Raw genomic sequence first — 12,560 nt, forward strand, 5'->3', positions numbered from 1 at the left:
CTCTTAAAGAATCTAATCACCATCCAACTACTTCAATACGACAAAGCTCTTTAACTATGGATCGTGCCTCTTCAGCTCCTCCTATACGCTCTCACCATGTTTATCAAAAAACAAAGGATCAAAAATTACCTAATGTACAACTTCCAACCTCTGGACCGCAGCAACATTCACCCAAGAAATCTTCGACATTAGCAAATATTCTTTACAAGGCCAAACGACGTCCCAGACGTTCTGTCTCTTTAAATTCTGCTAGTACTACGATAACACCAGAGGATCCTGACTTGCATGCACCTGTACAATTACTTGATGTTGATGAATATGAAGCTGACAAATCTCAACTAAAGAACGATTTTATGAACCTTGCTTTTACAGAGTAAGTTAAAGAGTAAACTATTCTGCTATTTAGATTGTATTGACCTTTTTTTTTTTTTTTTTATGTATAGGGAATTTCGATCAACGGTAGATTTTCGAAAACTCAAACAAGGACGAATACTTGATGTTGGATGTGGATCTGGTGCCTGGTGTATCGAGATGGCTCAAAAATATCCAAATATTGAAGTGATTGGTATCGATAACGTGGATTGGCTTTCTGATGTGAATTGTCTTCCTTCCAATTGTCGACTTATACAATGCAACATTTTGAATGAACTACAATCTGAGCTGGATCTTTGTAGTTTTGATTTCATCCATATTAGATTTATGGCTTTGGTGTTTACTGCAGCTCAATATGAATTAGCGACACGTTATTGCTGGAAATTACTAAAACCTGGAGCTACTTTGGAATTATTGGAAGTGGACATCAAGATGTGCTCAGTAGGACCAGTAACAAGAAGTATGAATCAAGAAGTTATTTCAGTAGCAGCTCACCATGGATTTCGAACGGATGTGGCTACTAAATTGGCTTCTTATGCTCCTAGTGATGATTGTCTCAATCTGATACAAAAATACCGATCTTTGCCTATGGGCCTTTGGGGCGGTCGTTTGGGTGTACTTTGTAGAGATGATTTTTTGGATATATTTCGCAAGTGTCAAACTAGGATATGTCAATTTTATTCAAGACCAAAGGATGACAAACTATTTGTTTCTAACACCTCTATTGCTTCTCGGGAAATGGAACAATATCATACCTATGCCAACTTTCATTTTATGACTGTCAACAAACGACCTATCATGTAAATATCACTGTCAAATGGATTGATCATTCTATTATTATTATTATTATTATTATTATTATTATTATTATTTTGTTTTGTTTAGTATTGTTAGTCTATATCTTTTTTTATTTTTACCTTCTGTTATCATTCTAATTTATTCATTCATCATCATCCTTATTTTATATTCTATATCACACTAATGTTTCCCACTCAATAAAAAAAAGTTCTTTTCTTTTTGTCTTCTTATCCCATTGGCTTACCAAACAATAGGACAAAATTCTGACCAATGATATATGATATTCTTAGTTTGCTTTTTTTTTTTTTTTTCGTCTCGATGCATGATATGAGACAAAAGCTTTCATGTCACATTGAACACCCGCCCGGATTTGCCAAAAAGTACTCGTCGCATAAAAAGCGGGTGATGACCGAGATTCCTTTTTTTTCATTCCCACTTTTTTTTTCCCACTTTTTTTTTTATTCTTTTGAATGTATTGTATATATTTTTCTTTTTTTGTAAATGTACCAGATTGAACCATTTCTCAAAAATGAAAACACCAACACCTGGAAATGCATCACCTTTATTACCGAAGAAACCTCCTGTACGAAGACCTAGTTATCACCGACGAAGTTCATCGTTTGAAGCATCTATTTACAATGGAACAACAGCTCAAGGTATGAGGTATATCAAATCAAGTCCTGAACATCTTGAACCTCTTCCTGGACTTTCCACAATTCAACTTGTTTGTTTAAGTCTATGTATGGCAGGTGTTCAATTCACTTGTAAGTCTACAAAAAAAAAAAGATATCCATCATTGATTTCTTTTTTTTTTTTTTTTTTTTTTTTTGTATAGGGACTGTAGAATTATCGTAAGAAATAAAAAAAAATAATCATGGTGATAAAGAAAGAAAATTTATTTTATATCTGTTTTATAGATATGGTACACCTTATCTATTATCACTTCATTTATCTAGAGAACTTACTGCATCAGTTTGGCTTGCTGGACCTCTTTCAGGTCTTATTGTACACCCTGTAAGAAAAAAAAATAGAAGATAGATTTTAATATTGTATTATTATAATTAATTATTATTACTGTTCATCAGATTATAGGCGCTTTCAGTGATAAGTCTACTTCCCGATTTGGAAAACGCCGACCATTTATTGTAGCTTCTGGTATTTTGACATGTTTATCTATGCTTGGGGTTGCTTATGCAAAAGAAATTGGACTTTATTTGGCTGGGAAATTTCACTCTGATGTAAAAAAAAAAAAAAAAAAAAAAAAAAAAAAAAAAAAAAAGGTAGAGTATTGATAGATTTATTTTTTTTTTTATCTTTCTCATAGGATCGTATCTGTATCATTTTAGTGGCTGTGGCATCATTTTATTTTTTGGATTTTACACTCAATGCAGCTCAAGCAATATGTCGTGCTTTGATACTTGATATTCCACCTCTTTGGCAACAAGATGAAGCAAATGCTTGGAGTGCTAGGATGTCCAATTCAGCAATGGTGATGGGATACCTTGTTGGATCGTTGGATTTAGTCAAACATATGTCATGGTTAGGAAATTCTCAAATGAAGGTCTTTTGTCTCTTATCCATCCTTGTATTTTGTACTACTTTGGCAGTAACATGTTTTTCCACTACTGAAAAGAAAAATGATCGAACAAATCAAGATATCAATTTGTAAGTGATGAATGAAATGAAAAAAAATAAGATTTTTTTTTTCTTTAATATTTATATTGTGTGATATTAGACGTTGGCATCATACTTTTCTATATATTTGGAAAGCTCTTCGACAACTCCCTACACCAATTCAAACATTATGTAATACTCAATTCTTTGCTTGGATGGGATGGTTTCCATTTTTATTCTACAGGTAATTTTTATTGATATATTAATTTAAACTTATTTCTAATTATATATATTTTTGAAAGCACACAATGGGTATCTGAATTATATTTTGCAGCACAGACACATCATGGACAGAAAATACCTGGCAATTGGGCAGAAGGATCAAGAATGGGATCATTTGCTTTATTATGTTATTCAATTGTCTCAGTAGTGGCAGGCTTTCTTATTCCATTGATATCCAACAATCTCAGTTCGTTTGAATGTGTATCATTGACTAATATTTATACTACATCTCATTTGATATCTGCTACTTGTTTACTATCGACTTGGTTTATTCGTTCTGTAACTGGAGCTGTGATCATTCTTTCTATTATGGGGATATCTTGGGCCGTTGTATTATGGGTTCCATTTTGTTTGGTAGGTGAATATGTTAGTTATGTAGATGATATTAGACATGGTGAACAAGAACAACAACAACAAGAAATTTATTATGGATCATCATCATCATCATCAGAACGTCTTTTAGAACAACAAGATAGTGATGAAGAATTTGATGCAGGACTTATACTTGGTGTACATAATATGTATATAGTATTCCCTCAATTTGCAGTGGCGGTCATTTCTGCTTTTATTTTTGCAGCAAGTGACTCATTGGATGAAGAACAAAATGAAACCAATCCTTCTAGTGTGGCTATGGTCTTGACTTTTGGTGGATTGATGGCTTTAGTTGCAGCTGGTCTTAGTCGATATATAGTACGAGTTAAGTAGATCTTTTTTTAAATTTTTTTATTTTTATTTTTATTTTGTTTTATATATCTGTTATTCAAATAAAATCAAACAAATTATTCTCATTTTATATGTTCATTATTATATATTTTTTGTTCTTTCACATGTTTCTTTTTTTTAAAAAAATGAAATATGAATGAACTTTTTGGTCAAAAGGTTTATCACGAGTCAACTATAGTTGTTGAAACTCCGGAGTCAATCCAAATAATGATTTTCTTTCATTTTCTTTCTTTCTCCTTTTCTGTTTTTCTTTTTATATATAACTAAATCATGACTCGATGTCCGACATAAAAAAGTTTGTATTTTCAGAAAGAAAAAAAGCACTTGACGTAGCTAGTCTTTGTGGTTTGGGTATCCTTGAAGAAGAAACTGAATTAGAAGGTTATCGTATCTATGTTGTGGAACAATGGTAACAATTTATATATGATAGAGAGAGCTTTTATATCTAACAAATGACTTTTTTATATCATGATTAGGATATGTGACAGAAAAACACATTCAAATACTGTTAAAGTGTTTACTGGTGATAAGTCTCATAAGGTAAATATAAAAAATATTTTACTTACATCTTTTTATTTTATTTATTTTATTTTATTTTATTTTTTTTATTTTTTTTTTTTTAGATCAAAGTATGTGTCATTGGTATTACAACTGCAGATCTTCAACATGCAAGACCTGATGTGAAACGTCTTTTTAGTAACTTGACACCTCTTAAATACAAATCAGTAAGTTTTCTTTTTCTTTTTATTATTATTATTATCAAAGTATTTATTATTGTTTTCTTTTCTCTTTTTTTTCTTTTTCTTTTTTTTTTTTTATGATAGACACCCAAAGGACAAATTTTATTAACTGATCCTAGTGAATTACCTTATGATATGGATATGGTTTTGATACCTGATGGAGATTATGACAAGTGGATCCGACAAGCATGTGTCAATATCAATTTGAAAAGAACAAATTGTACTGGTCGTAGTGCGTTTAATCTCCGGAAACCAAAGTAAGTTTTAAAAAAAAGGGGGGGTGGTAAGTATTGAAATACTAAGACTCGATTTTATATATAATAGTCCAGCTTCTGAAGAAAAATTTCGATCCCTTTACAAGATTGCTGATGCTGTGGATTTTGAAGATGCCGTGATCAATCTGGTGACTTTAGCTCAAACTGCTCTTTATCTATTCAATTTATTAAGGCGTGATTGTGTGGATGGTCTGATTTGTGATGAAACAAATGCTGCTTTTGGTGAATATTATCGAAAATATCAACCATACAAAGGATCAACGGTAAAATAATAATAATAATAATAATAAATATGAAAAAATCACTTAAAACCTTTTAATATTATAGTATACCTTAAAAGAACCTTGGATGGAACCACATCTTTTGACTTCTCTTATTACCAAATTAGTGGTTTGTCGAAATAAACTTCATTCTTACAACGTTACGGTAAAAATCCAATAAAAGAAAAACAATAATTAAAAAAAAAAAGTTTAATCAATTTGATTATCTAGACTGTCAAAGATCCATTTGCCGATTGGGAGGAATTTTCCGAAGATATTGGAACGTATCAACGAATGAAAGGTTTACGACAAATCAAAGTCATTGACTTGGAAACTTTGAAGAAACTAGATGAACATCATATTGGGCCTCTTCGTATGCGAAAGGCAATCAAATCAAAATTAGACGACATTTCTGGAATCAATAATTATCCTCTCTTTGGTGAAGATTGTAACCCTGAAGTATTTCGTGATCATGCCACCATTGATTCTTTACGTGCTATCTGGCGTCCTCGTCTCAAAAATAGTATTGGTAATGATCATGATAAACAACCTCATGAATTACTTCATCTTATTAAGGAAGTCTCTGCTCGAACGGTAAGAAGATGATAAATTATTTTTAAATATCTTCTCATTTTATTATTATTATTTTATATTCCAAATAGACAAAAACCAGTGGTGCTGCAGCTGAAATACTATCCAAAGTAGCTGGGTAAGATATCATGACTTGTATTTAATAATGTGAAAATAATCTTAACCATTATTTTTTTTATGCTTTGTTTAGATCACTTTCATGGGGTTCAAATCATTCATCTGCCGATAAATCTGGTACCACCTCCATCAAAAATAATAGCAATGTCAATAACAATTACAATAATGGATCCTCATTTTCTGCTCCAACAACTCATCATCGATCACCTACTTCTAGTATTCGCTTACCTTCTTCGGCTATCAATGGTGAAATGGCAAGTGGTGTGTCAAGTTCTGCTGGAACGGCAGATGATCTCATAGTGGGACGATCTTCCAAAGAAATATATGGAAAAGGATCAGTACTTGGAAAGAAAGACGTGGAATACTCAGACATGGATGGATCGAATGCGCTCAAATTCTCTGAAAGGTAATATGATAATAATGATAAATGATGGATGCGTATCTATATATATATCTATATATATGTATCAATACCTTTTTTTTTTCTTATTGTAGTCCTTCGAAACAAAATGATATATGGATACAAGGAAATACAACATCGAATGAAGGTGATGGTACGAACTATCTACGCATACAATTTATTTATATATAAGACATGGTTTCTCACCTCTGTTTTCATTGATATATCATAGGCAATGATGTCCCAGCAGCTGCAAAAGAAAATAATATTGAACAACAACATATGATATCACCATCTCCATCACCAGATATCTACCCAACCACTAATGCAACTACGCCGTCAATAACGATACCGACACCACCTATTACCCAGACACGGCAAGAGGATGACACTAAACCTGAACAGATTGGTGGAGGGGATTTTATCAAATATGAAGAAACGCCACCCATCTTACGACTTGAACGATCTCGATCTGTGGACGAAAATTCGCTGCTTTCTTTTCGACGAAGACTCCCTCGGCATCATGTCTCATTCAAAGATACTGCAACCATTCGATCCCAGACAACTTTTGATGATATCGATGATGATCATAACAATGATTTTTGGTACGATGATCACGAGGAATTTGAAAATAATCACCAAATCAGCGATGATGATGATGATGATGATGACGATGATGATGATGATGATGATGATGATGACGATCGGCTTTCCGTCATGTCAGCACCCGATCACAGCAAAATAGTATGGCGACGACCAAAATCGAGGATCTCAAATATTCAAAAAGGACGATGGCATTCCAAGGAACATTTACGTATTGGACTAGAAAATCGGTTGGATGATATTCTTTTGACATCACATATGGATGTGGAAACATATTTATTATATGAACGATTAAGGCAACAACATTCGGAACTTGAATACAAATATCGACAATTACAAGTATTAGCGAAAGGTTATGAAGAAATGGCTAAACAATTACGAAGTACCTATACTCGACGATCAGCAGAATTCGAACAAATAGAAAGACAATTTAAACTCGTTGTGGATGATCAGGTCGATATGGAAAAACAACTAAGACGAGTGGAAGACGACAGTGCTAAGCTTCACTATGAATTGAATGTACTCAATGACAATCTGATGGAACGAGAAGAAAATGTGGCTGGATTTTATAGCAAACTTGAAATGCTAGAGAAGAAAATGCGTGATGATCAACAATCTCTAACTACTATCTTTATCATGGGCAATTTTTTCAAACACTATTGGCAAAAAATGATTGGTTATCTTGGATGGACAAAGGATTAGATTATACCCTTAGAAACTATATTTACTTATTTTTTACATGTTATATATATATATATTATTATACTCTTTACTTTTATTTCAATAAACATTTATGTCCATTTTATGGGTTGGTTTTTTTTTTTGTCAGACCATATATGGCAATGATCGGAGGCTGACTACCGTTCGTTTTCTCGAATAGTGCAAATAAATGTTGTTTTGTTTTTCTTACCTCCAATGGGTGGAGGATGATCATGCCCTTGATAATGCATATATTTTTATAAAATGGGAACTAATTTGTTTTTGTTTTATTGTTGATGATACAGAATTGTTTACGTTCATCTGTTCGATATATAATCAATTCCCTTCCTTCCTTTTCTTTTCCCTATTTTCATCCTTTTTTTTTTTAATTTTAAAGTGGAATGGGTAAACATCATGATAAAAACATAGACGATACATCGGTTTATGTGAACACGAGTCAAGTCCCTACCAATACAGGAGGTGGATTATTGATCGGCATTGTGGTGACTTTGATCATTTGTCTCTGTCTTGGTCTTCAATTTGGAACGCTCCGTGGTTGTCTTGGCAGATATCTTGTTTGTATGCAGCCTCGACAGAAAACAGACGAGTTAATAGAAACCGGTCTGTATGAAAAATATCATCCGACTAATAAAACATTTATCGAGGAACGTCTTTCTTCTTCGCCTATCCTTGTTAAACCCTTACCACCAATACCTTCAATACCATCCAATGGATGGACATCATGATGCCGCCCTCTCTCACTCCTTTGAATATATTTTTGTCATCCTTTTTCTTTTTCTCTTCTTATCTTTTTTTTTTTTTTTTTGAAAAAAAAAAATCCTTTCTATTTATCAAATTTGGACTCGAACATAGATCACTCCTATGAATCACCGTTTGTTTATAGAGTAAAATAAAACATTTTATCATCCCTCATTTATTGATCATCATCCAATAAAACTACTACCATTAGATTCCTATTGAAAAAAAAAAGTAATCCATATCCATTTTATTGATTACTTTAAATAATAATATGCATTAAAAAGAATTCCATCGATTTTTCGAAAAATTGCCTGATGACCCCTCGACGATTTATTCTTACAGCCAAAATTTGGCTGAGGAGTTCGAAAATTTTGGCTGTAAAAGTCCAAAAAAAAAAAAAAAAAAAAATTGAAAAAGAGTTTTGTGTCATTTTTTTTCTTTTCATTCTTTTCATTCACATCGATCTTACATTGTGTTATCTTATGTCAATCTACAACGAACAGTACATGCGAGAAGCATTGAATGTAGCTCAGGAAGCCTATGATCAGAAGGAAGTGCCTGTAGGTTGTGTATTTGTCAAGGATAACAAGGATATTATTGCTCGTGGAAGAAATAAACCCAATGAAACTTGTAATGTAAGAAAACAAATAGATATATGCTATAATCTTTATTGATCTTCCTTTACTAGGCGACACGACATGCAGAAATAGAAGCCATTGATTATATATTAGCTCATCACGATAAATCTGTCTTTGCAACAACAGATCTTTATGTCACAGTGGAACCTTGTATCATGTGTGCATCTGCATTGCGACAAATGGGTAATGATGATAACTCAATTCTTAGCTGGACTGCTGATACGTTATTATTTACTACTATTAGGAATTCGACAAGTATATTTTGGATGTGGTAATGACAAGTTTGGTGGCAATGGTTCTGTCTTCAATATTCATTCAGAGTAAAGGATATGACAAAAGTCAATTTACCTTCTTTTTTTTTTTCTGCTTCAATTTCACTAAAACTCTATTCTTTTTTTTTTTTTTTGTTTTTAAGTTCAAGGTTATTGACGAATGAATCAAGTTCATATCCATCTCAAGGCGGGTTCCTATATGAAGAGGCTGTTTTATTACTTCGCAAATTTTATGTACGAGAAAACACAAATGGTAAGGCACGCATAATGACCGTTGCGGCGATATATATATTTGAGCTCGTCCCTTTATCTTTTATGATTATTGTATATAATTTTTTTTTTTTTTTTTTTTTAGCTCCTGTTCCCAAGAAAAAGGCTAATCGAATCTTGAAGACGGATGTACCTATGATATCTCCCCATCTCTCGAATATATCTACCCCCACTATTTCACAACCTTCATCATCATCATCATCATCATCATCAACATAGTATTATAGACTTCTTGTACACTTTATTCATTAAATCATCTTAGACACATCTATTTATTATTATTATTATTTTGTATATTCAATAGACTCTCCTGGACGTTATTTAAAAAAAAAAAAGGAATTTGAATAGATGTTTTTGATTTTCGATTGTTTAAAATGGAGAGATTGGCTTTGCTGGTTAAGCGAAATAACAAATCACTTCCCCCTCTTGATCAGTTGCATGAATTTCCAATTTGAGATTTTATGATATCATTTTGATTAGTAACATAACAAAACGGTACAAATAGATATGGTTGTTTTTATTGTTCATCACAATAGAGAAGGGGAAAATAGTTCGGTAGAATGTACTACAAGAACTAGGATTGTATAAAATAAAATGAAAACAAGGATAATATAATGATAACGGTGAGAATGATGATGAGATAAAAAAAATAAAATAAAATAAAAAAGAGGCAATGAAATTAAATACAACATAAATGAAGGAGTGAGAAGAAAATAAAAACAAGTAAACTATTGGATAAAGGGAATGTTGACATTGTTGTTGTTGTTGTTGATATGATGATGATGATGATAAAATAATACATATTCATAGATCAGTGCAATCATTCTTGACATCAGTAGTAGCAGTAGTAGCAGTAGTAGCAGTAACAGCAGCAGCAGCAGCAGCAATGGGATCAGCAGGAACAGGACCAGTATCAGAAGAAGTCAGACTGATTTTTTCATCTACAGAAGGTTCAATGATATCGTTCATAGGTTGTTCGTTGATCTTTGTTGGTTCCAAATCATTACCAAGAGCATCTTGTTTTACCACCTTTGGAACACGAGAAGCCATCCATTCATACCATTCTTCCTTGGATCTACCTTGCAAAAGACCCACAATAACAATGGACATGTTATCACAACCTACACCACCTACTTCACTATCTGGGGCCAAACAATGATCCATGATTTGTTCACATATTTCTTCCAAAGGTTGTTTATCAGCCACTCGTGCCCGGATATAATCCACCACTTCTTGATTCGTCATACAGTCCCAAATACCATCGCATGCCAATACAATGAATTCGTCTCCATTGGTCAATTGATGTTCCATAATATCAGGATTACCTATTGATATATATATTCAGGGTGAGCCGTCATTACACATATACCTCCTCTTCATGTCACTTACAGGTCACCACTTGTTCTTCAGCAGGTAAATGATCATTTTGCTTGAATTCGAAATCACCGATAGCACGAGATAAGGCCAAATTACCTAATACATAATAATCAATGAATATCAATCATGACAAAAATAATAAAAAGAAAAGATTCTTTTTCGTTAGTCCTATTTGATGTTAGGATAATATCCGATAGTTTATTACCATTCACACGACCAAATTCAACGAATCCACCAGCAGCTACGATACGCTGTGATTCCAAACGGTCTACAGGCTTGTGATCGTATGATAATGCCTTGCTATGTCCATCTATACTCATGACAGAACGGGAGTCACCGGCATTGGCCTAGAAATATATATATATATATATATATATATATATATATATATATATGTAAAACAGATGAATAAAATCCAAGCAATTCTTATATATTTTTTATATTCAAAAGAGAGTACATTACCACAAATACTTTGTTTTCAGGTGTCAAAAGAACAGTAACAGCAGTACAACCAGATGGATCATAGGCAAAGTTTTGATCTACAAATAGTAAAGTTAAAGCGATAATTAGTAAAGGGACGGCCTTACATCATTATTATACCTTCTTTCAAATCTTTATCAATAGTCAAAAAGGCATCCTTCAACGCTGATCGATAATCCTTCTTGTCGAAAAATGGACTTTCTCTAACTTTCTGATGTAAAACGTCACCAGTATATTCTGCCACAGTAGAACCTTGAATAGATGGGATAGAATCAGATTAGATGAAGTGACATATCATTCGCCCTAAGTAATTTGATTGTAGGATTTACCTCCATGACCATCGTATACACCGAAAAAAGAGGCTTCAGTATCATCCAACTTTAATATAGTAGCATGAGCATCTTCCATTGCTATTATTCAAAAAAAAAAGAAGGAAAAAAAAAGTGAAGGACATATACGACATAAAAATGAAGGTTATATATATAATATAAATATATAAAAAGGATACTGAGTCGCCAACCTTGCATACAAGAAACACCATATATATATTTAGAATTAGAGTCAGAATGAGACTTTTTATCCACAATCGGTTCCGAGAGAGTTTGACCCATGTTCACTATGGAAAAAGATATAACAGAGAGAGAAAGAATAATGAGGGAATTATATTAGATGTTGCTTTTTTTTTTTGTTTGTTCATAACAACAATTTCAAAGTTGGCTTACAGTAAATCTTTTTCCCTTTGTTTGTATAAAATTGTTTATAATATATATATATATATATAAGTGTAGAATATTATATATTGAAAAAAGTAGTAGAAAGAAAGAGAGAGAAAAAAAAAAAAAAAAAAAAAGGAGCGAAAAAGAAAAGGTGAGACAAAAGGGAAAACTCGCGTCACAGTGAGCTGGCGGGGCTCACCTCTTATGCACACACTTGCCGTTTATGGAATACATCAGCCTCTTCTCACTGATAGAAAACTTCCAAAATTTACACTTTATTTGTAACCCAATACTCGGCCTTTTTTTTTATCACCAATAACGTCATTATCATTCATGTTCATCACATATATTAAAAGAATTCATCATTGTACATTATTTATCCATTCAGGGAATTACAGTCAATAATCTATGATATAATGTAAAGGACAGGTCTATTACGGTATGATATTTAATATATATAAAAAAAAAAGTTCAAGTCATCATTTATTTATAATATATGAAGTGATTGTGGACGGTGGAAATAGAGTGTCAAAAAAAAATAACAATAATAATAACAATATATAAATATATAAAT

The 12,560-nt window shown here is 32.4% G+C and overlaps 6 protein-coding genes across 6 annotated transcripts; 5 read left to right on the forward strand and 1 right to left on the reverse strand.

Annotated features, from left to right (window-relative positions):
• Positions 1 to 299: 299 nt before the first annotated feature.
• Positions 300 to 846, forward strand: BX664DRAFT_248534 (S-adenosyl-L-methionine-dependent methyltransferase; the record flags this gene model as incomplete). Its single annotated transcript, XM_051540268.1, has 2 exons — positions 300 to 373; positions 444 to 846. Coding segments are annotated over 2 exons (477 nt in total), but the record flags the coding sequence as incomplete, so codon positions are not given.
• Positions 847 to 1,620: 774 nt separating this feature from the next.
• BX664DRAFT_340911 (major facilitator superfamily domain-containing protein) lies at positions 1,621 to 3,854 on the forward strand. The gene is made up of 7 exons (XM_051546904.1): positions 1,621 to 1,934; positions 2,006 to 2,021; positions 2,088 to 2,184; positions 2,256 to 2,408; positions 2,495 to 2,835; positions 2,906 to 3,028; positions 3,087 to 3,854. The coding sequence occupies exons 1-7, from the start codon at positions 1,700 to 1,702 to the stop codon at positions 3,769 to 3,771; spliced, it is 1,650 nt and encodes a 549-aa protein (XP_051397190.1). The 5' UTR covers positions 1,621 to 1,699; the 3' UTR covers positions 3,772 to 3,854.
• A 192-nt stretch (positions 3,855 to 4,046) lies between these two features.
• On the forward strand, positions 4,047 to 6,303 carry BX664DRAFT_340913 (uncharacterized protein). The gene is made up of 9 exons (XM_051546905.1): positions 4,047 to 4,198; positions 4,266 to 4,329; positions 4,413 to 4,514; positions 4,614 to 4,786; positions 4,854 to 5,067; positions 5,132 to 5,230; positions 5,296 to 5,658; positions 5,727 to 5,773; positions 5,846 to 6,303. The coding sequence occupies exons 1-9, from the start codon at positions 4,068 to 4,070 to the stop codon at positions 6,180 to 6,182; spliced, it is 1,530 nt and encodes a 509-aa protein (XP_051397191.1). The 5' UTR covers positions 4,047 to 4,067; the 3' UTR covers positions 6,183 to 6,303.
• A 1,572-nt stretch (positions 6,304 to 7,875) lies between these two features.
• Positions 7,876 to 8,220, forward strand: BX664DRAFT_317510 (uncharacterized protein; the record flags this gene model as incomplete). Its single annotated transcript, XM_051542747.1, has 1 exon — positions 7,876 to 8,220. One exon carries the CDS (start codon positions 7,876 to 7,878, stop codon positions 8,218 to 8,220), a length of 345 nt encoding a protein of 114 aa, XP_051397192.1.
• A 450-nt stretch (positions 8,221 to 8,670) lies between these two features.
• On the forward strand, positions 8,671 to 9,675 carry BX664DRAFT_340919 (cytidine deaminase-like protein). Its single transcript, XM_051546906.1, has 5 exons — positions 8,671 to 8,868; positions 8,922 to 9,054; positions 9,116 to 9,191; positions 9,287 to 9,396; positions 9,499 to 9,675. The coding sequence occupies exons 1-5, from the start codon at positions 8,716 to 8,718 to the stop codon at positions 9,630 to 9,632; spliced, it is 606 nt and encodes a 201-aa protein (XP_051397193.1). The 5' UTR covers positions 8,671 to 8,715; the 3' UTR covers positions 9,633 to 9,675.
• A 132-nt stretch (positions 9,676 to 9,807) lies between these two features.
• On the reverse strand, positions 9,808 to 12,082 carry BX664DRAFT_340921 (phosphatase 2C-like domain-containing protein). The gene is made up of 8 exons (XM_051546907.1): positions 11,993 to 12,082; positions 11,779 to 11,886; positions 11,600 to 11,680; positions 11,391 to 11,522; positions 11,253 to 11,329; positions 10,996 to 11,137; positions 10,803 to 10,886; positions 9,808 to 10,738 (listed from the first exon to the last, which is right to left on the reverse strand). The coding sequence occupies exons 2-8, from the start codon at positions 11,879 to 11,881 to the stop codon at positions 10,218 to 10,220; spliced, it is 1,140 nt and encodes a 379-aa protein (XP_051397194.1). The 5' UTR covers positions 11,882 to 11,886; positions 11,993 to 12,082; the 3' UTR covers positions 9,808 to 10,217.
• Positions 12,083 to 12,560: the final 478 nt, after the last annotated feature.

Source organism: Halteromyces radiatus (genome assembly GCF_025201355.1).
Source record: "Halteromyces radiatus strain CBS 162.75 chromosome Unknown BX664scaffold_8, whole genome shotgun sequence".
Lineage (NCBI taxonomy): Eukaryota > Fungi > Mucoromycota > Mucoromycetes > Mucorales > Cunninghamellaceae > Halteromyces > Halteromyces radiatus.

What these genes read in the sequence shown, in the direction of transcription:
- BX664DRAFT_340911 (XM_051546904.1), top strand. Translation starts at nt 1,700, where the DNA reads ATGAAAACACCAACACCTGGAAATGCATCACCTTTATTACCGAAGAAA. An exon ending in CAGGTCTTATTGTACACCCT is followed by an intron (nt 2,185 to 2,255) that starts GTAAGAAAAAAA and finishes ACTGTTCATCAG; the next exon opens with ATTATAGGCGCTTTCAGTGA. An exon ending in ACAAATCAAGATATCAATTT is followed by an intron (nt 2,836 to 2,905) that starts GTAAGTGATGAA and finishes GTGTGATATTAG; the next exon opens with ACGTTGGCATCATACTTTTC.
- BX664DRAFT_340913 (XM_051546905.1), top strand. Translation starts at nt 4,068, where the DNA reads ATGTCCGACATAAAAAAGTTTGTATTTTCAGAAAGAAAAAAAGCACTT. An exon ending in CACCTCTTAAATACAAATCA is followed by an intron (nt 4,515 to 4,613) that starts GTAAGTTTTCTT and finishes TTTTTATGATAG; the next exon opens with ACACCCAAAGGACAAATTTT. An exon ending in TTTAATCTCCGGAAACCAAA is followed by an intron (nt 4,787 to 4,853) that starts GTAAGTTTTAAA and finishes TATATATAATAG; the next exon opens with TCCAGCTTCTGAAGAAAAAT.
- BX664DRAFT_340919 (XM_051546906.1), top strand. Translation starts at nt 8,716, where the DNA reads ATGTCAATCTACAACGAACAGTACATGCGAGAAGCATTGAATGTAGCT. An exon ending in AACCCAATGAAACTTGTAAT is followed by an intron (nt 8,869 to 8,921) that starts GTAAGAAAACAA and finishes TTCCTTTACTAG; the next exon opens with GCGACACGACATGCAGAAAT. An exon ending in GTCTTCAATATTCATTCAGA is followed by an intron (nt 9,192 to 9,286) that starts GTAAAGGATATG and finishes TTTGTTTTTAAG; the next exon opens with TTCAAGGTTATTGACGAATG.
- BX664DRAFT_340921 (XM_051546907.1), bottom strand. Translation starts at nt 11,881, where the DNA reads ATGGGTCAAACTCTCTCGGAACCGATTGTGGATAAAAAGTCTCATTCT. An exon ending in TGTATACGATGGTCATGGAG is followed by an intron (nt 11,523 to 11,599) that starts GTAAATCCTACA and finishes CATCTATTCAAG; the next exon opens with GTTCTACTGTGGCAGAATAT. An exon ending in TGAAGAACAAGTGGTGACCT is followed by an intron (nt 10,739 to 10,802) that starts GTAAGTGACATG and finishes ATATATCAATAG; the next exon opens with GTAATCCTGATATTATGGAA.